General features: G+C 47.8%; 1 protein-coding gene across 2 annotated transcripts in view; it reads right to left on the minus strand.

The window, feature by feature from the left end:
- TMEM255A (transmembrane protein 255A) overlaps positions 1-24,892 on the minus strand; it is a 47,565-nt gene that overhangs the window by 9,909 nt on the left and 12,764 nt on the right. The window contains exons 3-8 of one of the 2 annotated variants that reach the window (XM_088833529.1): positions 22,169-22,231; positions 19,825-19,914; positions 14,379-14,447; positions 12,841-12,912; positions 12,346-12,434; positions 4,787-4,949 (exon numbers count right to left, since the gene is read on the minus strand). In XM_088833529.1, the coding sequence (XP_088689655.1) occupies positions 4,787-4,949; positions 12,346-12,434; positions 12,841-12,912; positions 14,379-14,447; positions 19,825-19,914; positions 22,169-22,231 (546 nt within the window). The remainder of the gene's footprint in view (positions 1-4,786; positions 4,950-12,345; positions 12,435-12,840; positions 12,913-14,378; positions 14,448-19,824; positions 19,915-22,168; positions 22,232-24,892) is intronic. The other variant, XM_055393366.2, reaches the window with a different exon arrangement.

Genomic DNA, 24,892 nt, shown 5'->3' on the forward strand with positions numbered 1-24,892 from the left:
CTGAGGTCTTGACCATTCCAAGGGCTGGCTCGCATTACAGAAGCAGAGGGCTCAGCAATGCCCTTACCTCTCCACCAGGATTCCAAGAAATGTCACGCCTGAGGAAGTCCCAGAAATCATGTTCCCTTGGCCTTGTGCCAGTTAAAACCACACCCTCCAACTCTTGCAAAACGAAACCAGCTCCTCTATGCAAAGAGAGGGCTTTCCAGGTGGCTCAGTGGTAAAGAACCCACCTGCCAGTGCAGGAGACGCAAGGGACGCAGGTTCAATCCCTGGGTCGGGAAGATCCCCTAGAGGAGGAAATGACAACCCACTCCGGTGTTCTTGCCTGGAGAATCCCATAGACAGAGGAGCCTAGAAGGCTACAGTCCGTAGGGTCACAAAGAGTGGGACACGACTGAGCACACACACGCAACCACAGAGAAGCAATCGGGGAATATAAACTATCTAGAAAAAGTTTTGTGTGTGTAGCAAGGCTGGGGGTCCAGGATTCTCTTTGAAAGGAAGTTGAATATTTCCTTTCAAAGAGGAAGAAACACAGGGGGAAGATGAAATAAGCAGAGGAGAGCCACAGATGAGAGGTGCAGAGGATGTAGAGAAAATGGACAAGAAGCCAACAGAGGTTGAGAGTGTCAAGGGGGGTGACACTGGGAGTGGGGCAGGGAAGGAGCAAAAGGGATTGCCCCAGAGCATGGTCTGGTTACAGTTTTAAATCCATAATTCTGATTTTACAATAAATCTGGGCTCTGTTTCTATTCGTGTGTGTATATAGGAATGTGTGTTTCTGTACCAATAATTCTGGGGCTTAAGTTATGAGATCTCTACTTCTGATGAGTACATTCTTAGCTCCAGTGAAACAATCAGTGATTCGCAAGCACAGGAAATGTGTTGTGCTGTGCTAAGCTGCTTCAGTTGTGTCTGACTCTTGGCGACCCCATGGACTGTAGCCCGCCAGGCTCCTCTGTCCATGGGATTCTCCGGACAAGAATACTGGAGTGGGTAGCCATTTCCTCCTCCAGGCACAGGAAATGGTCAAATCCATCTCGCCCAGACAGAACTGAGTCCCTTCGAAGACAATGATTGTGGACTTTGGAAAGAAGACCACTTTGATTTCTCCCTACTTTACACCAGAGACACTAAGTAGAAAAAATGGCAAGATAGTATTACTTCTTATGATTCATCTCAAGTTCTCATATCTTTGAGCTGCAAACACTGTGGTCATCTAACATTTCTTTAAGATCCTTGGCACCAAGCCCCTCTGGTCAGGGAATGAAGACGTCCTTTTTCCTTTCAGGCTCCCACAACTTTGGAAACAGTGCTCCGAGTTGATCCCATTGAAGGCTGCCAGCTCACAGCCTTTGGCTCCTGGCCTCACTCCTCAGGAATGCCTTTTATCAGCCAGCACCCCTGGGCCTCCCTGAGGCCCCCAAGGCATTCTACTCAGGGTGGAGACACAACACCAGGAGGCACCAAGCACGTTTGGACGTAGGCCAAGGATTTTCTGGTTGATGTTCCAGGATTTTCTACACCATGTCTCATTTTCATAAAGCGATCAAAACAATGGTTCCTCTTTGGTACCCTGTCGTAATACATACCTCATACTTGCTCTCTCCTGTCATGAATCACATCTCCTGCCTCTGCTCTTTGCCTTCATCTTTTGTTTTCCCCACTGGCCCTCGATTGGGTTCCCAGGCTTGGCACTGGATGAGGCTCAGGTCTTCCCTCACTCTCCTCCTCATTTCTCAGAGAAGCTCCCAACAGTTGGAAACAACTGGCTTTTAATTTTTAAAATTAAAGAAACTAAACAAAGGAGGTGATGTCTGTTAAAACACCTATGGAACCAGAAAGTGAAAAAGTGAAGTCGCTCAGTTATGTCCGACTCTTTGCGATCCCATGGACTGTAGTCTACCAGGCTTCTCTGTCCATGGGATTTTCCAGGCAAGAGTACTGGAGTGGGTTGCCATTTCCTTCTCCAGAAAGGGCTGGCCAAATGCTCCTCAGGGGCAGCTGGGATGGAGCGGAGGGAGCAAAGGCTCTGGCATTTGCCACACCTGGGCTCCACTCCCAGTTCTGCTATTTAGCCCTGGGCAGGTCACTTGACTTCCTGTGGGCCTGTTTCCTCAACCGTTAATGGTGGGAGTAATACTTCATGAGGCAGTAGTCGTGGGGGAGGAGTGGAGAAAGGAATTGTGCAAAAGCCCTTTATAGAGAGTAAAGGGGCCATTACTGCCACCTCTTGGGACAGACTCTCAACAAACCCCTTACTGCTGTAGAGATCAAAGGCCACAGTGAAATGAACAGTCCACATGGTACACCTGAAACCAATATGCTGTAGTAAAGTCAACTATACCTCAATGATTTTTAAAAAGAGAGTTCAAAAGTAAATCTATACATCAACGGCCAACTGAGTTGTGACAGGGGTCCTTGCAGGAGCCCCACAGAGCCTAGCAGGTGGCCGCCAGTCACTCTGTGCCTCAAGGTGCTTGGCTGTCCACGTCTCAGAGCTCAGAGAAAATTCAGAGAACGCTTAACAGCCATCAGATGTCCCATCTCCACTCGCCAACCCCAACCAGAAGCTTCTCTTCCAGTCAGAGCGGCTCAGAGTCTACACAAGTCCATTGCTTTCATCTGTCCCCTGGGGAAAACGCTACTTGGTGCTCCATGGTGACCTAAATGGGAAGGAAATCCAAAAAAATGAGGGGATATATGTACATGTATAGCTGATTCACTTTGCTGCACAGCAGAAAGTAACACAACCTCGTAAAGCAGCTACACTCCAATACAAGTTTTAAAGAAAAGGACAAAGTGCATTCTTTTCTCCAAAGAAGCCCCAACCCAGAAACAGCTTCTCTGAAGAAGCTTTCTGATGCCAAAGCTCCCTCAGGCTCGAACTGAGAGGACAGCCTTCTTCCTCCAAGCCGCCCCCACCCTAGCCCCATGCCTCCACCAGGCTTAGGGCTTGAGGTCTCCTGAGTGGGAGAAGGGGTGTGGAAATAATAAATGCATGTATGCATGTGTGCTCAGTCACAACTGCTCTTTGCGACCCCATAACTATAGCCTGCCAGGCTCCTCTGTCCATGGCATTCTCCAGGCAAGAATATTGGAGTGGGTTGCTGTGCCCTCCTCCAGGGGATCTTCCCAGCCCAGGGATCGAATCTGCGTTTCTTGCATCTCCTACCTTGGCAGGTGGATTCTTTACCATTGAACCACCTGGGAAGTCTCATGTATGAGGGAGGGGGAAAAGACAGACAGGCTGGATAGGAGCAGGGAAGACTTTCTCTGGCCATAGGGTCAACAGCAGGAACACTCAATACTACCAGTCAGCCCGGCTCTGCTGGGAACTTGTTGCTGCAAACTACAATTTTTTCTCTTCCGTGGTCCTATTCCACCTTTCAGTTTCCATTACTCATCCTTTTGATGATCCAGGCCCAAACTACAAACTGACTTTCAGCCTCCTGTTCCTCAGCCACCTCGCAAATGGGACAGAAACAGCCAAGGGCCTAGGGGTTATCTGTGTCATTTCTGGCGTCAAAGGAAGCCCTTTTTAGGCACAAAATAATTTCCTAGACATGGGTGGGACATTCCTTTAAACCTTGGGGCTTCCCTGGTGACTCAGCAGTAAAGACTCCGTCGGCAATGCAAGAGATGCGCAGGAGACGTGGCTTCCATCCCTGGGTTGGGAAGATCTTCTGGAAGAGGCCATGGCAACCCACTCCAGTATTCTTGCCTGGTGAATCCCACGGACAGAGGAGCCTGGCGGGCTACAGTCCGTGGGGTCACAAAGAGTCAGACATGACTGAGTGACAGAGCATGCACACAGTGTAGCCACAGACTGGAATCACCGGGAGGGCTTTTTTAAAAGTTCTGCTGCCTGAGCTTCAATTTAGACCCATTAAATTGGCATTCTGGAAGAGTGGCCCAGGCCGGCAGGTTTTTTAAAGCACCTCAGGTGATTGTATTCTAATAGGAGGCCAGGTTGAGGACCAGAGCTCTAAAGCTATCATCTCCATAATTAGAGATCAAGGTTTATTAAATAAGCAAACAAAAGCTTTGAAATGCTTTAAAAGCAAAAGAGGGAAGGCCCCCAGGACTATGGAGGACTTTCTGGGTGCTGAGCCCTGAGGTGCATAGTCACACCCACATGAATAAGGACAAGCAGCTCAGCCTGAGGCTGGGCTTTCACTTTCACTCTTTCTGGAGAAACTGCAGGAGGAAATTCCTGGGGAGGGGGAGACAGCCGTACTTCTTACCTGTAGCTAAAAACGTCTTTCCTTCCAGCTCTCTCAAAGTCTGTAACAGGGAAAACTACCCCAAAAGATTTTCTACTAAAAGTGAGTGTGGGTTGAGTGGGGGTAATGACAGGCTATTTTTACATAATCAGCATGAACCCCACCTGTCCCCAGAATGCGCATCGAAAACACAGGCAATGTCTCATGTTAACAAGACATGTTTGCAGGCTGAGGACATGACCTGGCTCCTTCGACTTAAGATGTTTGAAGGCACGTACATTCTTTTTCCTTTGACTGTGCCACATGCCATATAGCTTGTGGAACCTCACTTTCTGGACCAGGGATTGAACCGGCACCCTGGGCAGTGAAAGCGCAGAGGCCTAATCACCGGACCGCCAGGAAATCCCGCCCTCCCCCTGCCCCAAGGCAGCTACATTCTTGAAGCAAAGGTTTCTGTTCCTCCCTTCAAAACGGGGGGCCCCCACCCGCTGAGCCTTGCCCCACCCTTTACAGGAAGAGGGGCCTCTGTGGAAATTCAAAGTCACTTCCTTCCTTACCATGTCCTTAAAGCCCCCCAGGACAGCGGCAGTGATGATGCCCAGGAAGAGGCCAACAATGTTGAGGATGGTGGCAGACCAGAGCAGGTGGTAGAGGTGGATGATATCCTGACAGCTGCTGACGTCGATGTACTCGTAGTAGCCACCGGTGATCTCTACCCGGCTGGAAGGGGAGAAGGGCACCCAGTCAGTCGCCGGGGAGCAGGCTGTCCCCCAGGGCTCTGGCTACCATGCAGCCCAGTGAAAAGACAGGGGGTCACGGGGGGGGGCACCATCGTAATGGACATGGAAGCCAAGAACGCACTTGGGGATCAAGACAGTATAATGAATCAAAGTGTCACTGCTGTTTATCCCCCTCCCCAAAACCCTTCCTATCTGCCAGAGAAATACTTGTTACCATCGCCAATGTTAATCCTAAATGGCAATTATTAATATCTGCTGTGTGCAGGCACGGGGTTAAGCATTTTACAGACAATGGATTCATCACATCTGTGCTACTATGGTGGCTCCTAGTCAACAAGTGTCTATTAAAATTAAGTTAAAAATTCAGTTCTTCCGTTTCACTAGGCACACTTTGAATGCTCAGCAGCCACACTTTTAAGGGTCATGCTAGTGGCTGGCTACTATACTGGACAGAGCATTTCTGTCATCACAGAAAGTTCTATTAGACAGCACTGTGAAGCCTTACAATATTTATGACATAAGTATTAGCCCCCATTCCCATTTTACAGATGAAGAAACTGAAGCCCAGAGAGGTTAGGAACTTCCTCAAATTGTAAGCGGTAGAGCTGGGATCTGAATTCAGGCTTCAATGATTTCAGTATTTCCTTCCTTAAAACGAAATGCCAACAAACAACGTCCCAATAAAGTACTAAAGCTGAGTTCCTGCACAAAATCTGAATAGCGCCTCCTCAGGAGACCCTCCCTGACCACTCTGTCCAAAGATAATCCCCCATCCAGCCCCGTCATTCTCTAGCCCACTACTTGCTATGAACTGAATTGTGTCTCCCTCTGAAACTCACATATTGAAACCCTAACTCCCAAAGTGACTGTATTTGGAGAAGGGCTTTTTAGGAGATAATAAATTCAGGTTAGATCATAAGGTCTAAGGTACAGGATACTGTTAAGTGCTCAATTGTGTCTGTCTCTTTGCAACCCCATGGACTTTAGCCCGCCAGATTCCTCTGTCCATGGAATTCTCCAGGCAAGAATACTGGAGTGGGTTGCCATTCCCTTCTCCAGGGGATTTTCCTGACCCAGGGATCGAATCTGAGTCTCTTGCATCTCCTGCATTGGCAGGTGGGTTCTTTACTACTAGTGCCACCTGGGAAGCCCCTAAAGTCTAAGGGAGGGGCCCTAATCTGATGGGATTGGAGGCTTTTACAAAAAGAGGAAGAGAAATCTCTCCACACATTTGCACACACTGAGGAAAGGTGTTACCTGTTAAATTAATTAAACAAAAGTTCCTGTCTTCCAGGACGTTGCAAATTAGTTTACAACTTGGCCACTGGAATCAATAATGAATCTCAGACACTGTGATTCTTAAACTTACAACCAAACACCCTGGCATCAGGATGGTTGTTACATGCAACTCTCCTGCTATAAGAACACCAAAAATGAAAAAAAAAAAAAGTAAAGGTTAACCTCCAAAATGAATCAGGGAGAAATTATTCACACAAAACTTTTAAACATTAAAACCTGTGTATCTCTAAAGAATTGAAACCAGTGTGGTTATGGGACAGCCTGTGTCAAAATCATTTGTGATTGTATGTCTGTGTGCCAGCCTGTGTGTGTCAGTGTGTTATTCACGGGTGTCTCTCTGCATCTCTCTGTGTGCGTGTGCATCTTTGAGAAAGAGATGGTTAAACATGTAGACTCTGAGGCCCCACCACGGGGGGTGAGGCTCTGGGATTTGTGTTAACTGAGTTCATTGATCTTTGAGACCCACTGTGTTAAATAGTAAGCTTCCACAGTGCAATTTTAACAGTGTTTCAATTCATCAGAATTTGAACTGGATTTCAGGATTTGGGGAAACATAGCTGGATACTGCCTGGAAGCATACACTGAGCGCCTCCTATTAGTAGGCACAGTACTCAGGCCTGGGGATGGGACAAGGAAGATACACAGATGACTGACTGCTCAAAAAGGCACTGCTCTACAAGGATGCGCCCCTGTAAAGGAGAGTCCTGTGTATAATGGTGAGTGTAGGGTTGGAGGGGTGCAGGGGAGGTTTGAGAATCAGCTTCTGACTTCTCCCAAGTTATCTTTGAAAGTAGTGCAGTGCTTGCATCCTAATACACCAGGGCAGGCTGGTAACACCTGTAGATGCACAGATGGGCAGCACAGCTGAGCAGACTCTGGAGTCAGACTGCACTTGAACCCTGGCTCTATCACTTATCTGCTGTCTGACCTTGGGCAACTGTCAGCCTCTCTGAGCCTGGGGGGCTTCACACGTGAACGCGCAAAGGTGGTATTCCAGCACGATGCAAGCACTCTAGCAGTGCTCTGCCACCCGAACACGCAGCTGGTTCTTTTCCCTTCTAAGAGCCAGCCTCTGGCAAAATGATTCAGACCCCTAAATCGTGTTCTTAAAGGTAGTGATGCTTTAGGGACACAGACCACAACACGGGGCTGGGTTAGTAGTTCGCTGAAAAATATTCAATAATTGTAGAGAATATATGTTTGGTTTCAGTTTGAGCGGGTTCAGCAGCTACTATGTTACTTTTACAGAGCCATGAAGCAAAAGAACATTAATACTAGATCTGGTTAATAAGGGTTTAGCAAATTAACGTGGTTTGTTTCTGTTTGAGATTCATGATTCCATTTGGTTCAGTCTCCAGGCAGAACTTCCTCTGAAATTCCATCTTTTGTATTCTCACAGCTCCCACCCTCAAACCTTCATGACTGCAAAGTCTCCTGCCAGAGCCCACCACAGCCTGCTTCAGCTTCCTAACACATTTCAAAAACTAAGTCATTCAGCTAATCAAAACCTTTCCACAGCTCTCCATTACCTTCAGGAAAATGTGCCCCAATTCCTCAGTCTGCCATGATCTGACTCCAAAATGGAACTGACACTCCAGCCAGGCTGGTCCTCAGAAGCACCAAACTAGCCAGGTGGGGTAGTTATTCCAGACCGTTGTTCAGCTTTCTCCCCCTGCATGGGAGGTACTGCCTTCTGTTCTCAGCCTCTCCTGATCTCTCCCACCGCGCAAAGCTTCCACACACTAGCCTCATTCTTCAAGGACTCCAGTGCCCATTCATCACCTTTCTCCCTGGGCTCCCACAGCCTCAGTCTGTTCTTAGCTCGGCACTTTGCATACATCAGTAATGCTGCTATTCATTTGATCCGATGTTTACCTGCAGCCTAATCAGAGCTGAAGCTGCAACCAAGGCCAAGGTGGACATGATAGCTCCATCTAAATTCTAACCTCTGGAGGGCAAGATCATCTCTCACACTTCTGTTGTGTCTCCCTGCCTCCAAGCTCAGTGAGAGAATTGTTGTGGGTCATCAACAGATACTTGGGGAATGAGTAATTGAGTTCAAAGACAGATCATTGCATTGATCGTAAGACTGATTACCCAATCTGGGCTTTCACCCACTTGCTCTTAACTTGCTAGGTATATCTGGAGAAACAGATAACCTCTCTTCGTTTCAGTCCCCACTCAACAAATGAGGCGGCACCGGATCTTGGATAAAGCCGAAGGGCATCCTTCTGCTCTTCCATAAGGGCCTGGAACTATTCATCAACTCTCCATGGACAGATAGAGGCTGTGCACCACGTCTGGACACATTTCTCCACCTCCCCATGATTCCCCTGGTAAACTCAGTTCCTTAAGGGTAAAATGTTATTTTATCAATATGTATTCTTCTAGAACAGTCCCTGGCACATAGTAGGAGCTCAAGAAAAAGCTCGCCAAAGGGAGGAACGGATGAAAGAGAGCTATCGTCTTTCATTTTATTACCAATGGCGGCAGTTCACAAACCACCCCCATTTCCTTTCACTTCCTGTAGGTTACAGGACAGAAACCAGTGATATTGACTTGACCTCTCCAAAGCCAAGGGAAGGCTAGAAGGCAGCCGCTGAGGAGCTGTATCCTAAAGAAACCGCCTTCCTGCACAGGCTGAAATGGAATCATCTAGGTTTGGTGTTAAAACCTCACTGCCCCTGACATCAAAGAAGGTCTGTGGCTTCGAGGGGACAGTAGAAACTCTGTTTCCGTAGCTCCCTACAAATGACTGCCTGATGTTTTTGTTCCCACTTTTTTTTTTCTTGGCCTCCTTTCCAGGAAATGGACTGGAGGAGCTGGCAATTGATTTAAAATAGGCTTCGTGTGAGGAAAACAAATATGCATTCGGCAAAATTAAAGCCTCTGAGCCTTAGAAGGCTTGCAGCTAGCTATATTTAGGCCTGGAGGTTAGGTCTCCTTCGAGCTGGCTGGAAAAAGCCTCAGGTCAAGGAAAATCTTTTCCTTCTATTGTAGGATCATCACCTCTGAAGTCTCACAGCCTTGGTTTTTGATTGCATGGGACGGTTTCCTGATGAAAAGCTCAGGAAGTGCTTTTCTGGTGGCTTTGCCCTTGGAATCTCAACATTACAGACCTGGGCAAGGACTCGACGACCGCCTGAAGCTGGTTTCCAGACATCAGGTGGGTGAGCAGTGTTTCCAGCTCAAAGGTCTTTAGGAGCAGTACCCACACCCTGCACTCCCACTCTCCATCCGTAGCCCTGTTAGTCACCCGGTCCAATACTTTATATTCCTGGAGAAAAGGGTGTTCCTCTTTTTTATCCTTTTCAATACATGTCACTCCCTTGTCATCAGGTTTTTAAATCAAGCCCAGTGCTGTGCTGGGACCTGAGGATACAGATAAGATGAAGTCATGTTTGCTGCCTTTAGGGAGCCCAGAGTTTTAGCAGAGCTCCTCATAAAATTTCTTTAGGGCCTTGAAGACAACCCTGGCATGACGTGCTTTAAGAAAGTCACTTATTATGAAGTTCAGATTGACAGGAAGATATGGGCTTGAGTCTCCACTTAAAAAAAAAGTTCGCCTAAGGGCTCAGCTAAATGGAAATTAAAGTAGGATTTAGTTTATTCAGACCTTTTTCAGAAACACACCTAATTGCAGAGAGAAAGGTGTGCCCGCGAGGAATCACTTGTCAGCCCTCCCAGCCGGCCTCTTCTCACCTCCTGGGAGCTCAGGAGGCCTGGGAAGGGAAATGGATCGGGGAGAGGAGACCTGGCCAGAGGACAGGTTGTCCGAAGGAGCGAAGAGGTAAAAAGAGAGAGGGGTGGACTGAGCAGGGGGAGGGAGGCAGATAAGAGGAGGCAAGAGGAGAGAGAGTAAAACAACCCCAAATCCCCTGGGACCTATTTTACATTTCTTTGATCATTTTTGGAAGGATGGACTCAGGAAGTACAATTATAGCCAGCTCTCCATCACCGCTAAGGAGGGAAGTCCTTTTCAAGTGTTAGTTATTACTACAACATGAATAATTGAACCTCCCAGATAATCCCCAAACCTCATTTGAGTCTTTCAGTTTCTCCTCCTCCACTGCCAAATCTTGTAACGACAGGAGACCAGTGCTAGCAGAGAAAGCAAATGGGCTGGGGTGAATCCCTCTTCTCCTCCTACTCCCTCGTCCCCCTCCGCTGCCTCTGCTGTGTCAGCTCTCAATCCTCAGAGTGAAGAAGCTGGTGCCCCAAAACCAAGAGGAAGGAGTGTGAGTGAGGAGGAGTGCGTCCATCTGACCCCTCTGGCTCTAGCTCCATCCCGGCCCCTTCTGCCAACTCCTCCCTTCCTCCCTTCCCCTCCTGGCCCCCTTTGCGCTGAGAGTTGGAAGAAAACACGCGCATGACGTGCAGGGCCATTTGCTTATGTTCCCCATCACGCGTTCACACACTCCTGTCTACTCCGCCTTCTAAATTCCTCATACAAGTACTCCCTGCTTTCCACCATCCCCACAACAACTTCATTCCCTTTGGCCTGGACTCTGGCAGTGGCTCCCTCGCTGCCTCCGGTCTCTAGCCACTTAAATCCATCTACAATGCTGTGCCCTTCAGTGGCTCCCAGTTGCTTGCAGGGTCAAGTCCAAAAGCATTCCTACGGTCTGGTATGTGACTAGGGCTCTACTCCTCACCTCCTGCTACCTTGTAAAACCACCCCCACAACAGACCCTCCCCATCTCCACCCCTAATTTTGCTCCTGCTGCTGCTGCTGCTAAGTCACTTCAGTCGTGTCCGACTCTGTGTGACCCCATAGACGGAAGCCCACTAGGCTCCCCCGTCCCTGGGATTCTCCAGGCAAGAACACTGGAGTGGGTTGCCATTTCCTTCTCCAATGTGTGAAAGTGGAAAGTGAAAAGGGAAAGTGAAGTCGCTCAGTCGTGTCTGACCCTTAGCGACCCCGCGGACTGCAGCCTACCAGGCTCCTCCGTCCATGGGATTTTCTAGGCAATAGTACTGGAGTGGCTTGCCATTGCCTTCTCCGAATTTTTGCTCCTAACTCCTGCCTTATCCTTTAAGCCTCAGCTCCCACATCCCCTCCTCCTTGACACACCTCCTCCCCCCACCCCCCAGCAACTCTGGCTTCCAGTCTTTTGTGTTGAGAGGTTCCCCAGTACCTCCCCATATCCCCACCACACTTCTCGCACTAGACTGTAATCAATGGCTCATAAGTCTGTCATCCCTGCTGGCCTACAAGCTCCTCAGCAGGACTCTGTATTTCTGGCACCTAAATGTGTTTTCAAAGAGAATAAATGATGTTTTAACATTGAATGGCAGAGCACCAGAGTGATTGTAGCAGAACAAGCACCACCAAGCCTGCTTCTGCCTCAGGGCCTTTGCACTTGCTATTCTGTTTGCTTGGGATACTCTTTTTCCTAAGTATCTAGTTGGTTGACCCTCTGGCATCATTCAGATCTCTTCACAAATTTCACCTCCTCAAAGAGCTCTTCCCTGGCTCCTTTTATCCAACATGGTACTCACACTCCCCACTCTGAAACTATCTACCTTCCTTTCCTGCTTCATTTTTTTTTTCAGGGCTCTGATTGACAGCTGGCATGTTACATATTCATGTGTTCATTGACTATCTTCCCTAATAAAATCTAAGTTCCATGAGGGCAAGGAATTTTTTTTTTTTTTTTTTGCTGCTGATGCTGCTGAATCTCCAACATCTGGAACAAGGCCAGGCACAGAGAAAATGCTCAATAACTGTTTGTTGAATGTTGTTGAACTTGGAGGGTGTGAACTCTCCCTCTACCATTGTCAAATTCTGTGTGACCTTGGATGAGTTGTCTGTTTCCTCTGAGCCTCAGTCTTATCATCTGTAAAATGGGAATAATAATTGTACATAAATCATGGGTAAGAATGAAATGAGATCAGCACTTTGAAAGCACTTACTTAGCATGCTGCCTGGCACAGAGACGGCAGGTAACACCTGTCAGCTGAAATCCATGGACACACCAATGTCTTCTGTTTCTCTGATCCCTACCGTGCACCCTTCCCCCACCTAGTCCTTCTCATGCCCATGGTGGTCACACCATCAGGGGCTTGGCACTCACTTGCCGCAGTTGTACAGGTCACAGCAGAAGCAGGTGTTGCCCCGGATGCGAGGTGTGCAGAATCCACGGCTGAGGTGAGGGCAGTTCACCTGCGGACACACAGCAGTGAGCAGGTGAGCTGGCGCTGGATGGAAGCAGGAGCCTCTGGGATTGGCAGTGCGAGCTAGTGAACTGATGGAGACGGTAAGGATGGCTGTGAAATGAACACACCAGAGCACAGCCGGGATGGGGCTGGGCAGGCGGCTGGCTGATCTCGTGCATGAGGCAAGTCACTGTGGAGCTGGGCTCACATCCAGCCTCAGCCACAGCCCTCAGCGCCCCATCCCTGGAGGGTGGAGATGGAGAGGAGGAAGGACAGACGGAAGGGCGGACAGAAGAACAAATGGACGGTAGGAAATGAGGCTACGAGGGGGAGTCGGGTGCAGGAGGAAAGAGGACCACACTGGGGAAGGGAGACAGAGGGGCGGCCACATGCACTCTGAAGTACACTAGTACCTCTCGAGCTGCCTGCGTAAGGTTCCTCATAACCCTCGCGGAAGGAGAATATTTGGTTGAGGAACTTATGACCTTATACAGGAAAAATAGGGTTAGGGGGACCAGGGTTACAAGTGAACCTATGGAAGTCTTCATATTTTTACAGTCACCAAGGTAACATAAGAATGCGATCATGATGACATCAAGAGAATAACAATGACATTTTATACATCTCGAGTCTGCCCACAAAAAAGGAAAAATTAACTTCCATTTACCGTCTTTTGTTTGTGAGAAATCTTCCAGGCTCCCCCCCACCCCAATACAGGTGAAACGAAGTGCTTGTAAATGTGTTTCGCTGTGTTACAGAGAATATGGGTGGTGAACAGGCACTTTTTCTACACTGGGTCCTTCATCCAAAAGCTCAAGCCTTTCTGACACACTGTCGGCACGTACATCTTTCTACTCCTTTCTAACCCGAGAACAGTTAGGAAAAATAGTGAATTGCTAATTGGGGAAGGAAAGTGGGGCAAGTGGGTGGCAAAGTCACCATGTAAGTACTTGCCCTAATGCCTTGGGAGCAGGGCCATAGCTTTGCCGGCCTCCCCAGGCACCATTCACACTGGATTTTACGGAGACCGCTTCCCCCGATGCCGTTCCATTTTATGGAATGCAGTCACCTCTTTACACCCACTTCTCACCCTTTTCCAACAATCACAAGTTTACCATTTTTCTAACTATTCTCAGAGTGAGGGTTGACTCTCAATTTGAGGTTAATAGAGAACCAGATGGTCGATGTTGCCAGAAGCATACGGTAGAGCTTCATGTTAAAGGGCTCTCTGGGTTGGGGCGGGGTGGTTGTGAGCTGAAATGAAAGCTCTCTGAGAATGACCTGAAGCCTCACCTCACCTCGCCGCCCACTGCCTCAGCTTCTCCATGAGGTGACAGGGGACCCAAGGAGAGCTGTGTGGGGTGGGAGAGATACCACCTCATGTGTCCATTCAAGCATCATCAGACTGGCCTCCTGGGGGTGTCATGAGACCAGGGGAGTCAGGGCCAGGCCGACAGTTGCCCCAGAGCCTCAAATTGAAGCAGGCTTCTCAATGACCTGCATTTGGCTCCTCACCCCTCCTGCCTATGAGACTCAGGCTCTGCCTCCCGGGTCTAGGCCTGCTGCCTTGGTGGGCTTCCCACTTTACTTCCAGCTAGACATCAAGTCCAGGCAGCTGAACCATCCTCCGCAGATGTGGGGAAGGACCTGCCCTGCGGCCTCTGTACTCTCCTCTGTCCCTCTCAGGATCAAAGCCACACACAGAGAGGCTGCCTGCTGGGGTCAGAGGGGCAGCCTGTGACCACAGAACAAAGTGAATCTGATTAGGCCTCAGGATGCGCTAACCTATGACCATGGCCCCATTAGCACCTTGCCTTAAACTGAACCACTGAACAAATCAACTAAAGACACCTCACAGCAAGTTGCAGGCCTCGGGAAGAGAGTCAAAGAAAAAGGCAGAACAGGAGACTTTCCCCAAAGGTAAGACGGGTAGCCCCATTCTGGCTCTTACCTCCTCAGCTTCCTTCTGAGACGTCTTGGGGACATAGTGGCACCGGTTAGCATAGAGGGGCTTCAGATCCTGGAAAAGGAAACAGCAAACCAAAAGGCTTTGGAAAACAAAGCGGCAAGTGCTCTGATGGGTAAGAAAAGATTTGAACACACACACATCCCAGAGCAGGTAGTGTTGAGTTAATTTCTGTGAGGATCAGATAAAAATGTTCTAATAACTACTTTCTGTTGGGCCACTTAGTTAATGAGAAATTAGGAAATTGATTGAGAAATGTGTTTCTTAAAATTTTCGTTCTGGTTTTCTTTTATTTCTACTTTGTCTCTTAGCAAATAATCCCCAGGGAACAGGAGTCAAAACTCCAGGTGATCACGACATGACACTCCGCAATGGAAGGAGGCCAGCTCCAACAATGAGGTCTCGTTATCACCTGAGGACAGGACCAGGGCAGGCTGACACGTCCTCCCTGTTGTCATTGCCATAGCTTTTCCAGAAAGAAGAGCTCAGGAAGCAAATCCCAGGGGGATGGGCAGCCACGGAGCCTGCACTAAGTTTTAACTCAACTGAACTATGAGCCAAGCTGCAGATTTGGCCAACTTCCTGTGAGGGAGCTCTCAGGCACAGGGACGGGGTCGGGGTAGGGTGGCGTGCATTGGGGTGGGACAGACAGATGCCACCCAGAAGGTGGCAGGCAGGGGATGCTGCCCAACTTTCACAGGACACTAAACATCCTCAGTGGGAGGGGCCTTCAGCAAGAGCAGGTTAGCCCAGGATCAGCAGTTTATACAAACTGACCTTTGGAGGTGGGCCAAAGACCCTGGCAGAGGGAGTTTATCTACTGCCCCATCCCCACTAAACCCACTTCTCTCGCCACTGCCAATCATCCAGATGGCTGCTTTCCCCCACGCGTGTGACTGAGCATCTCCTATACCTGACACCCATGTGCCCCCTGCCTCCCCGCCTGCCGCCCTGTTAAGTTGCTTCTACCTAGTTGCTCTGTGTTCTCAAAGTATCCTGCCCTGGGGTTCAGCCTGGAGTCAGGCTGGAAAGGCATGAGGCTTTTCATGGTCACGGCTGGCAGGGTTTATTGTCCCCATTTGGGCAATGGTAGAAGTAGTTATCATTCCGCGGTTGTGGTGGGGGTAGGCTCGATGTGCTGGTTGTAACCTCCTGACCTCCTGGTTCTACAAAGCACATTCAGCTGCCAGCTGCCTAAACGAAGATCGACGTACGTGTGTGTGTGTGTGTGAGACGGTGGCCCATGTGCTGCCCTCTGCACTGAGGCCTCAGGGGAGGAATAAGATGTGTACGTGTGTGTGTGTGTGTGACGGTGGCCCACGTGCTGCCCTCTGCACTGAGGCCCCAGGGGAGGAATAAGCCCACGTGACTGGCAGGTAAGAAAAGGCCACTGAGCCGGCCGACAGCCTTTTATTTATGCCTGAAGGGCGAGCAATGGCTGGTCGGAGCGCTGGCCACCAGCTGCCTTCCACTGAGAGTCTGAGTGCTCAGGGCCAGGCCCTCTCAGGGTGCCTTCATGCTCATGATTTCATACCGTCCTCATGTTACCCCTGAGAAGTAACTAAGTTCCTATTACATCCAGGTAGAAGAGAAGAAACTGGCATAAGAAGGTGATGTGGCTTTCCTGGCTAGTTAATGGCTGCCTTCAGGGAGGGGAAAGGAAGGAAATTGGAGACAAGGGAGAGAAGGAATGAGATACATTCAGAGAGCTGTGTCAGAAGGTAGGTGAAGCTCATATGCCCCTGAGCCAAAGGACAGGGCACCATGGGACTTCCCTGGTGGCCCAGTGGTTAAGACTTGCAGGGGCCACACGTTCAATCCCTGGTCAGAGAACTGGATTCCCACATGCCATGGGATGCAGCCAAAAAATAAACAAAAGGACGGGGCACCATGAGGATAAAGGGGCTCCACAACAGGAAAGGCTGGTTCTACCCCACCCAAGCAGTGCTAGGATCCAAATGTGCCTTTCATTTAAGCTGGCCAACAGATATCACCATTGATTAATAAAGCCTCCTTCCTCAAAATTTCACAGGGTCATATCACATATGGAAGTAAAAAAAACAATAGAACTGGGTGTCAGTGAGGACTGGTAGATGTCTCAGGACAGGTACAGTGTAGGCAAAAAGACTCATCCAGCTTTACCCCAAACCCTTGAATCAAATGCTCTACTGCAGACCACTATCAGCAGGAGGTACAGATTACCTAGAGTCAGTGGCTGGAAGAAACTTCCAGTAAATATAACTTGGATTTTTCTCCCATTGCCTTTTGGCTAAGGCCACCAATCAAAACCATTTGGAGTTTAGGAGTCAGGGAAATGCAAATCAAAACCACAATGAGAAACCATTTCATACCTGCTAGGATGGTTAGAATTAAGAAGTCAGCTAATAACAGGAGATTGGCACACTCGGACACTTCCAGTGCAACTATAAAATGATGCAGCCACTTTGGAAAATTGGCAGTTCTTCAAACGGTTAAATATAGTTACCATATGACCCAATACTTTGAATCACAGGTATATACACAAAGAAAATGAAAACATAGGCCCACATAGAAACTGGTACACAAATGTTTATAGCAGGATTATTCATAAAAGCCAAAAGGTGGAAACAACCTGTATGTCCGTCAACTGGCGAATGAACAACCTAAGTGTGGTATAGCCATACAATGGAATATTATTAGGCCATAAAAAGAAAGGAAGCACTGACATATGGTACAATATGGATGACTATAGAAAACATTATACTAAGTAAAAGATGTCACAGAAAACCACATATTATATAATGCCATTAATATGAAATTTTAACTAATAAAGGGAAATCTATAGAAAAAGAGAGTAGATTAGTGGTTGCCTAGGACTTGGGGGTGGAGAAGGCACTGGCAAGCCACTCCAGGACTCTTGCCTAGAAAATCCCATGGATGGAGGAGCCTGGTAGGCTGCAGTCCGTGGGGTAGCTAAGGGTCGGACACGACTGAGCGAGTTCACTTCCACTTTTCACTTTCACACATTGGAGAAGGAAATGTCAACCCACTCCAGTGTTCTTGCCGGGAGAATCCCAGGGACGGGGGAGCCTGGTGGGCTTCTGTCTATGTGGTCGCACAGAGTTGGACACGACTGAAGTGACTTAGCAGCAGGACTTGGGGGAGCAGGCAGATTAGGGAGGTGATAGCTAACAGGTATGGGGTTGTCTGGGGGATGATGAAAACCTTCTAAAATTGATCTGGTGATAGTTTGCACATATCCATGAATGTACTAAAAGCTACTGAATATATACTTCACATGGATAAATTAGATGAGATGTGAACTATGTCTCAATAAAGCTGTTTAACAAAAAATTAGAAGTGGGAAGAGGAGGGAAAAGGAGGAAGCCATTTTAGCTCATGATGCCATGAAAATCTACCACAGGCTTCTTGGCCACTAGGCCTGTGTTGCCATGGAGACTGCCTCAGAGTGAAGAGTGCTTGTCAAATGGGGATGATCATGTCTGCCCTACATATCTCACAGGATGGTTTTGGGTCTCAAATGAGATAATAGATGTCAAGGCATATTGAAACGCTAAATTCACCACACAAAAACAGAATTATTGTCATTAAGATGGTGTCTGTTGAAACAAAATAGCACACAATACTATGACTGGCTGCAAGCATGCTACGAAAATAGGTATATATACTCAGAGAGTAATATGTGAAAATTGCCTATGCGACAGAATCGCTACTCTAGGCTGGTTAGGGTGGCAGGAGAGTGGATGTCACAAGTTCCTATTGTGTCATTTGCCTTTTCAAAAAGAAAAAGATGGCTGCTCTCAGCGAAAATATTAAGAGATGGATCTGATATAGGAATCGATGTATTCTTGGCCCCAAAAGAGAACTGGGCAAAAAACCTCTCTCTCCCACCCCATACTTTTCCCCCTGCCCAGAAATGATCTCCTTACACGCCAACACTGACTATGTGAATTCCACTAAGCTTGGCAAGTGAGGGACTGACTCAAGTCTGGGAGGAGAGTCCAAGAACAATTTGGGATTGAAACAATGTTGCAAATCACCCTTGCCCAGATCCATCCATACCCAGGACTGTCCCTCAGGCTAACCTGCACTGTTAGCCAAAGACTGAAATGGAATAAAATATCATTGATCCACAGAATATTCTATGATTCAATTTTGCTCTAATTCACTTGTTTTAGAAAATATACAGTTCCAACTAGTTCATAGGATGTTTTCATTTTCTTTATTTATGGATTTTTAATTGCTTTATGTTTTCATTTTTGCTGTTTGTTCAGTTGGGGATAAAAATAAGTGTCTGAGTGGGTTGTGGGGGCTCAGTAAGCAGCTTAGCTCACCCTTGCTTGGGGTTTGTGGGCCAGATCAGGGCCACGCCATGACCTCCCTGGGACTTTTGCCTTTTGCAGACTCCTTCCTCCATTCAAAATATTGAATAGGATATTTCATTTATTTTAATTATGTGTTATGACTGAGTTGGTATAAACATAAATTTCTATTACATGTGAAAACTTTTTTTTTTTACCTAAAAGGTCATCATTTTTCCTCTGATTTGAAAATACATTATATTTTTCTGGGACCCAATAAAGGTTAATGGTTGTGGGAACTGTGTCTATTGAGCCCAATGGAGAAGGTGGCCCTAGGCCAGATCAAGAAAGCAGAGTGAGGGTGAGGGTTCCTCTAGAGCGGCCCACGGGAAGGACCCGAATCCCAGGCTTCCCTGAGAAGAAGCACAGATTTGGGTTTCAGGCCTTCCTCGAGGCCTAGCTTCTCCAGAATTCGAAGCACTTGGCGCCTGAACGCCAGGACTGGGGTTGTTCTGGAGACTTAGTTCTGGGGCTTTCTCCAGACCCCAATCACATCACTCCTCTCCAACTACGAAGACAGCAAAGTTCAACGATCCTGGAAACGGTGTCTGGGGGACTTCCCTGGAGGTCCAGGGATTAAGACTCTGCGTTCCCAATGCAGGGGCACACGGATTCCAGCCCAGGTCAGGGAACTAGATTCCACATGCCGAAAACAACGTATCTGTCCTCATGGGTCACTCTTGCCACTGCTGGAGAGGGCGAGGGGAGGTCAGCTGTCAGGGCTCTCTCCCTGCCTCCTCACTCCCAATGCCAATTCCCTGGCCCCGATGCCCTTGTCTTTGACTTTTCCAAATCTCAACGCCCTCCAGCCCCTCCCCCACTGGGAAGCCTGGCCTGACCCAAGGTAAACCACTATGGCACCTAGAGTTCACCGCCCCCGCCAGCTCAGCCCCAGTTCCGTAGTGCATTCCATGAGGTCCTCATGTTGATGTCACCTCCATGGGACAGGGATCCTGTCTTCTACTTCTTCCGCAACCCTCACAGCCCTCAGCACACACCCAGCACACACCGGCTTGATGAAGCCTCCTTGTATCGCACACTTACTTTAACCCCAGACTAAAAATACTCACAATGTGTCTGGCAGCAAAGACCCCATCAACTATAGCACAGCAAAAGGCTGCAATCACACCAAAGCTGATAAAGACGATGGAAGCCACCAGCTGTGGGGGTAGAAAACAAAAGTGTCTGTTAGCCTTCCACTCTTACTGCTTCCGGGACGAGGCAATCCCCAAGAGACCGCCAGGCAAAGCAGAATGCGGCCCGCCACCCCGCGGGGAGGCCCTTTTCAGTAGCATGAGTGGGAGGGGGATGCAGAGAAGGGGCCACCGGAGCATGTCCTACATTGTCAGGGCAAGCTAAGAAATTCATTCCGTGAGTCAGTGAGTACCCAAGGAAGAGGAGGCTGAGGAATCAGGCTGCATGGCTCTTCCACTCTCAGACTCAGAAAAGTGCTGGACCTTTGACATCATGTAGTCCAACCCCTATTTTATTTACGGCGAAGTTGGAGGCTCAGAGAGGGGAAATGGTGTGTCCCAGGTCACTGGCCAGGCTATGGGAGAGCCTGTGCCCACCAACTCCTAGTGCAGTGATCTTCCCAACCCCTCATGACTCTGAGGCCCCACACAACCCGACATGGCCCTGAATCACAGAGGAAGGAGACCATACAACTTATGGCTTAGATGTCAAAGACATTTTACAAGGGGTGAAGTCTCTGAAATTGATCAATTCTGTGTAGTCTATATGAAAAAATTCAAGTATGAAAATTGTTTGCTGGAACTAGACTGCCCTATTCTCTGATTGTGTTAGGTAACAGAAATTTTCCTAATAATGTGTCAAGGGTAATACTACAATCCAGTGAGGAGGCAGGCATTTCCAGGTGTTTCCAGGGTTGGGAGTAGGTACTGCCTGAGCCCACTATCTACCCTTGTGAAAGTTAGCTGCTCAGCCGTATCCCAGTCTTCGCGAACCCAAGAACTGTAACCCGCCAAGCTCCTCTGTCCATGGGATTCTCTAGGCAAGAATACTGAGTGGGTAGGCATGCTCTCCTACAGGGGATCTTCCTGACCCAGGGACTGAACCCAGGTCTCTTGCATTGCAGGCAGATTCTTTACCAACTGAGCCACCAGGGAAGCCCCCATCTTCCCTTGTTGACCCTCAAAACAACACTCCTTGAGATGCTTTTTTGGGGGGAAGGGGAGAAATAGGATGACATTAGGCTGCTCTCCAGGGATAAGAGGGGAAATAAAAGTCAAGACCACCCTAAGGTTCTCCCATCTCAACAGGCTACGAGGAAATACAGATCTTCTCCTCTGGGAGTTGTTCAAAAACCTTGTCCCATAAATCTCACTTCACAGCAGTACAGAGGATTGGTAAATAATGGATGAACGATGTCATGAAATTGGCATTATTAGCTATGCTATGATCAGCTCTACAATTAGAACTCCCCTGTTATTTTGAATAATTTAAACCCAAAGTGCAAACACAGCTGGCTGCAGGAGAGCCCAGGTGAAATGGAAGAGGACTCTTAGAAGCCCCCCGGAGGCCAATCCCCCACATTGCTGGGGGAGAGCATACGGTTAGAGTTCTCTGTCCCTGGAGCTATTACGGTATCTGATTAAACTTACAGTTAAATAGACTCCATTATCAGAGTCTAGATGCCATGGAGACTTGTACTGGGGAGCCTAATCAGTCCACCATCTGACCACTCACCAAGCCTCCTGATTTACAAGCCTATAAAACTGCAATAAGCTTGCAATTCAGTCTGCACTTTCTTCTCTTGCCCTCTACAAAGGCTTCTCAGGCTGAAGCAGGAAGACACAACAGCTTGCCCTTGTGGGGCCCCACTCGGAAAAAGAACTTGGTGAGTTTTACCTCCCAGTACATGCCCATCCTTCCTCGCCACCTCATCACACAGGTAGCTTTGAACCAAGGTACGATTGGAGACCGGCTTTGTAATTTTATTTTGTCTTCTTGTGCCCTATATGTATTTGTTCTGTTAATTAAAGTCCCTTAGATAGAAATCTCAGGCTATACATCAGAGAGGAAGGGATAAGGGTGGCCACTGAGTGCGGGAATCAGAGTAGCAAAGGCACCGCAAGTGAGGACAGTGTCTGACTGGTTAGGCTGGCAAACTCATTTGCTGATGAAGAGAAAAGCAAAGGGGAAGATACAGATTATTCTATCCTTGTGACTTAAGGAGATGAGCTGGGCAACTGAGGGAGCATCAGGCAAGGTGAGAACACGTACCACACCACAGGGTCACTTTACAATGAGTTTCCCAGAAGCTTAGGGGAAGGTAGCGGTTTCTTTCGTGGTCCAATGTGGGCAACCTTAGGAAGTGTGCTACCCACCCACAGAAATGTTGAGCTCTTTCAGAGGAAGAGGTGGTCTGATGGTGTAGCCATGAAAACTTACCATCTGCCGTTTGTTCTCCACGAGGTTTGATCCGATGATCCCAAGGAACGATCCAAAGCCAAGCTGTAAAGAAATAGGGGCATAGAGGGTCAGCCTGACCACGCAATCATTCCAGCCCCAGGACAGGATTCAGGATCGCAGAAAATAACCTGCTAAACCTGTGCAGTTGTTATGCACACAAATACAGTATAAGCTAAAAAAGCATTTCTCCCACCATTTACCAATTTGCCCCTGTAGATATGAATCAAATCACACTTAAAAAGAAACTCAAGTGCCCGAAAGCTAAAAGTCAACCATAGCTTTTCAGAGCCTGCTGATTACGATTTCCATATCCATTACCTAGCATGTGACCAGTGAGTCAGTAAGAGTCGGATAATGGTGAAAAGCACGCATTATATTCTGATCTTTATCTTTTCTTTGAAAAGAGACCTTCTACCCTGATGCACGAATCACAAAATAAAGGTTGGAAATAGCAATTTTTGATGCATCTGCCACACTAATCAAACCAAGGAAGTACTTTAGAAATCAGCAAGCACCTTAACATAGACTTAAAAAAAAAAAAGAACAATTTTTTTGAAAGCCTGTATTTGTGGTTGACCCACTGCAATTTATGTGAGCACTTATTCACCTCTTCTTCCATCTCTGCTTCATTTATGGACAGAAAGCATTCATTAAAGGGTGAGCAGAAATGGCAGTGTAAAACGCTGAGAAACAGTCTCCCTGTCTGAACGTCTGGGATGATGGCTCGAAGCAGCAAATCCCACTATGCTCTCAGTTCTGCCATTAGCGGACTGAGTCTGACAGTCTCGGCTGGGAACAATCACTAACCGATGGCCATTATCAGGAATGAAAGTGGAAGAAGTAAAATGTGGTGGGAATGGACCAATAAATCTTAACGCAAGTCCAGTGGTGTAGTTACATTTCTCTTGAGCCTCACTAATGATCAGGCTTTCCATCTGCAGCCTGACCTTGGCTCACAGGGGTATCTCTCTCAGCCTGAGGCCCCCCAAGCCTTACAGCAGGCTTGGAAATCTAAAGGACCCAAAGGCTGGGCAAGAGCCTGGTGGGACAGTGTAGGGGGACTGGACACTTGCCTCAGAGACCCAAGGAAGAAAGAGATTGAAGGGAAGGAATGAATACCACTTTCCAAGGCTCATTCTGTAGGGCCACTCAGCCAGCAGCCCCTCTTGGGAAATGCAAGCTGAAGAGCATAAGGGTGTATTCCGTGCCATCCAAGACCCTACAGATAACATCCTCTCAACAGTTACTCTATGCCTGTCTCCCACCTGGTCTTGTTTGAAATGTAATTAAAATGTGTTGTGATAAAAGTATAGTGATTAGGCCCATCCCTGGTGGTCCAGTGGTTAAGAATCCACCTTGCAGTGCAGGGAAAACAGGTTTGATCCCTGGTCAGGGAACTAAGATCCCACATACTGTGTAAGTCTGGGCACCATGACTAGAGAGCCTGTGTACCACAACAAAATATCCCATATGCCACAACTAAGATCAGACACAGCCAAATAATAAATAAAAAATTTAAAGTATAGTGATTAAAGTCTGGTCATCAGACTAGCCTGGCTTCTAAACCCAGCTTTTTCACTTGTGTCTGCAACCTTGAACAAATTGATTGACCTCCCTAAACCTCAGTTTCCTTAGTTGGAAAATGGGGGCCATCAAACTGGCCATCTTGCAGGATTTTTATAAGGATTAGCCAGGATGCTACAGCCAAAGAACTCTGCACATGGCCTAGCACACAGCAAGTACTGAGTAAACAGGAGTTATCGTTCCAATGATTATCATCACTTTTTAAAAAGACATTTAACTTTTGAGCAGCTCTAACCTGGCATCACCGACTCGATGGACATGAGTTTGAGTGAACTCCGGGAGTTGGTGATGGACAGGGAGGCCTGGCGTGCTGTGATTCATGGGGTCGCAAAGAGTCGGATACGACTGAGCAACTGAACTGAACTGAACCTCTTTTCAGCTGGAAAATCCTATCATTCTTTGCTCTATTTCAGAAGAGTTTCATATTCTATCTTATCTGCCCTTCCAATATGTTCACAGTTTCTATTTTTTCAGGAAGAATTCCATGAATAGTCTGTGCTTATGACATTCTGGGCCATTTGTGGAGATTGAAAGAAAGTCAGAGGCAGCTTCTTACATGGAAAATAAGTCCTTTTACTGAGTGGTTCATCAGTTTCCACAAATATTCAGTGAATGGCTCCTGATCCACAACTGCAACCTTTGCCTTAAGACAGGAAGGAAAGCAAAGACACTCGCTTCTGCTGACACTCTCAAATAACTCCGGCAATGACCGGAAGAGGCAGCCTGAAGCCTCTTGGAATTGTCTGGAAATCCCAGGGAAGCCAGTTACTTTACCCAGTTCCCTCCCCTTTCCTTCCATTCCATTTCTATTCCACTCCAACTCATTCCATTTTCTAACCTTCACTGAGTACTTTTGTCACATAAATAAGGTGACGTGGCCCCTGCCCTATACAAATGCATAGCCTAGTTAGGGAGCGAGTCTGTGGCTGGACGACCACAGGTGAGGTAGAAATAAGGTGCTCAAGAAGCTGAGAATAATTCATTTTGTATTATATCTTTGACTCTGCTGTTCTTAGAAACTGTGTTGTCTTGGGCTAGTTCTTTAACCACTCTGTGCTTCAGTTTCCTCCTCTATTAAATGGGCATCACAATGATCTCGACCACACAGGGCTGCCGTGG

This window comes from Moschus berezovskii, chromosome X, assembly GCF_049115385.1.
Source record: "Moschus berezovskii isolate FMDL1 chromosome X, NW_MosBer_1.0, whole genome shotgun sequence".
Lineage (NCBI taxonomy): Eukaryota > Metazoa > Chordata > Mammalia > Artiodactyla > Moschidae > Moschus > Moschus berezovskii.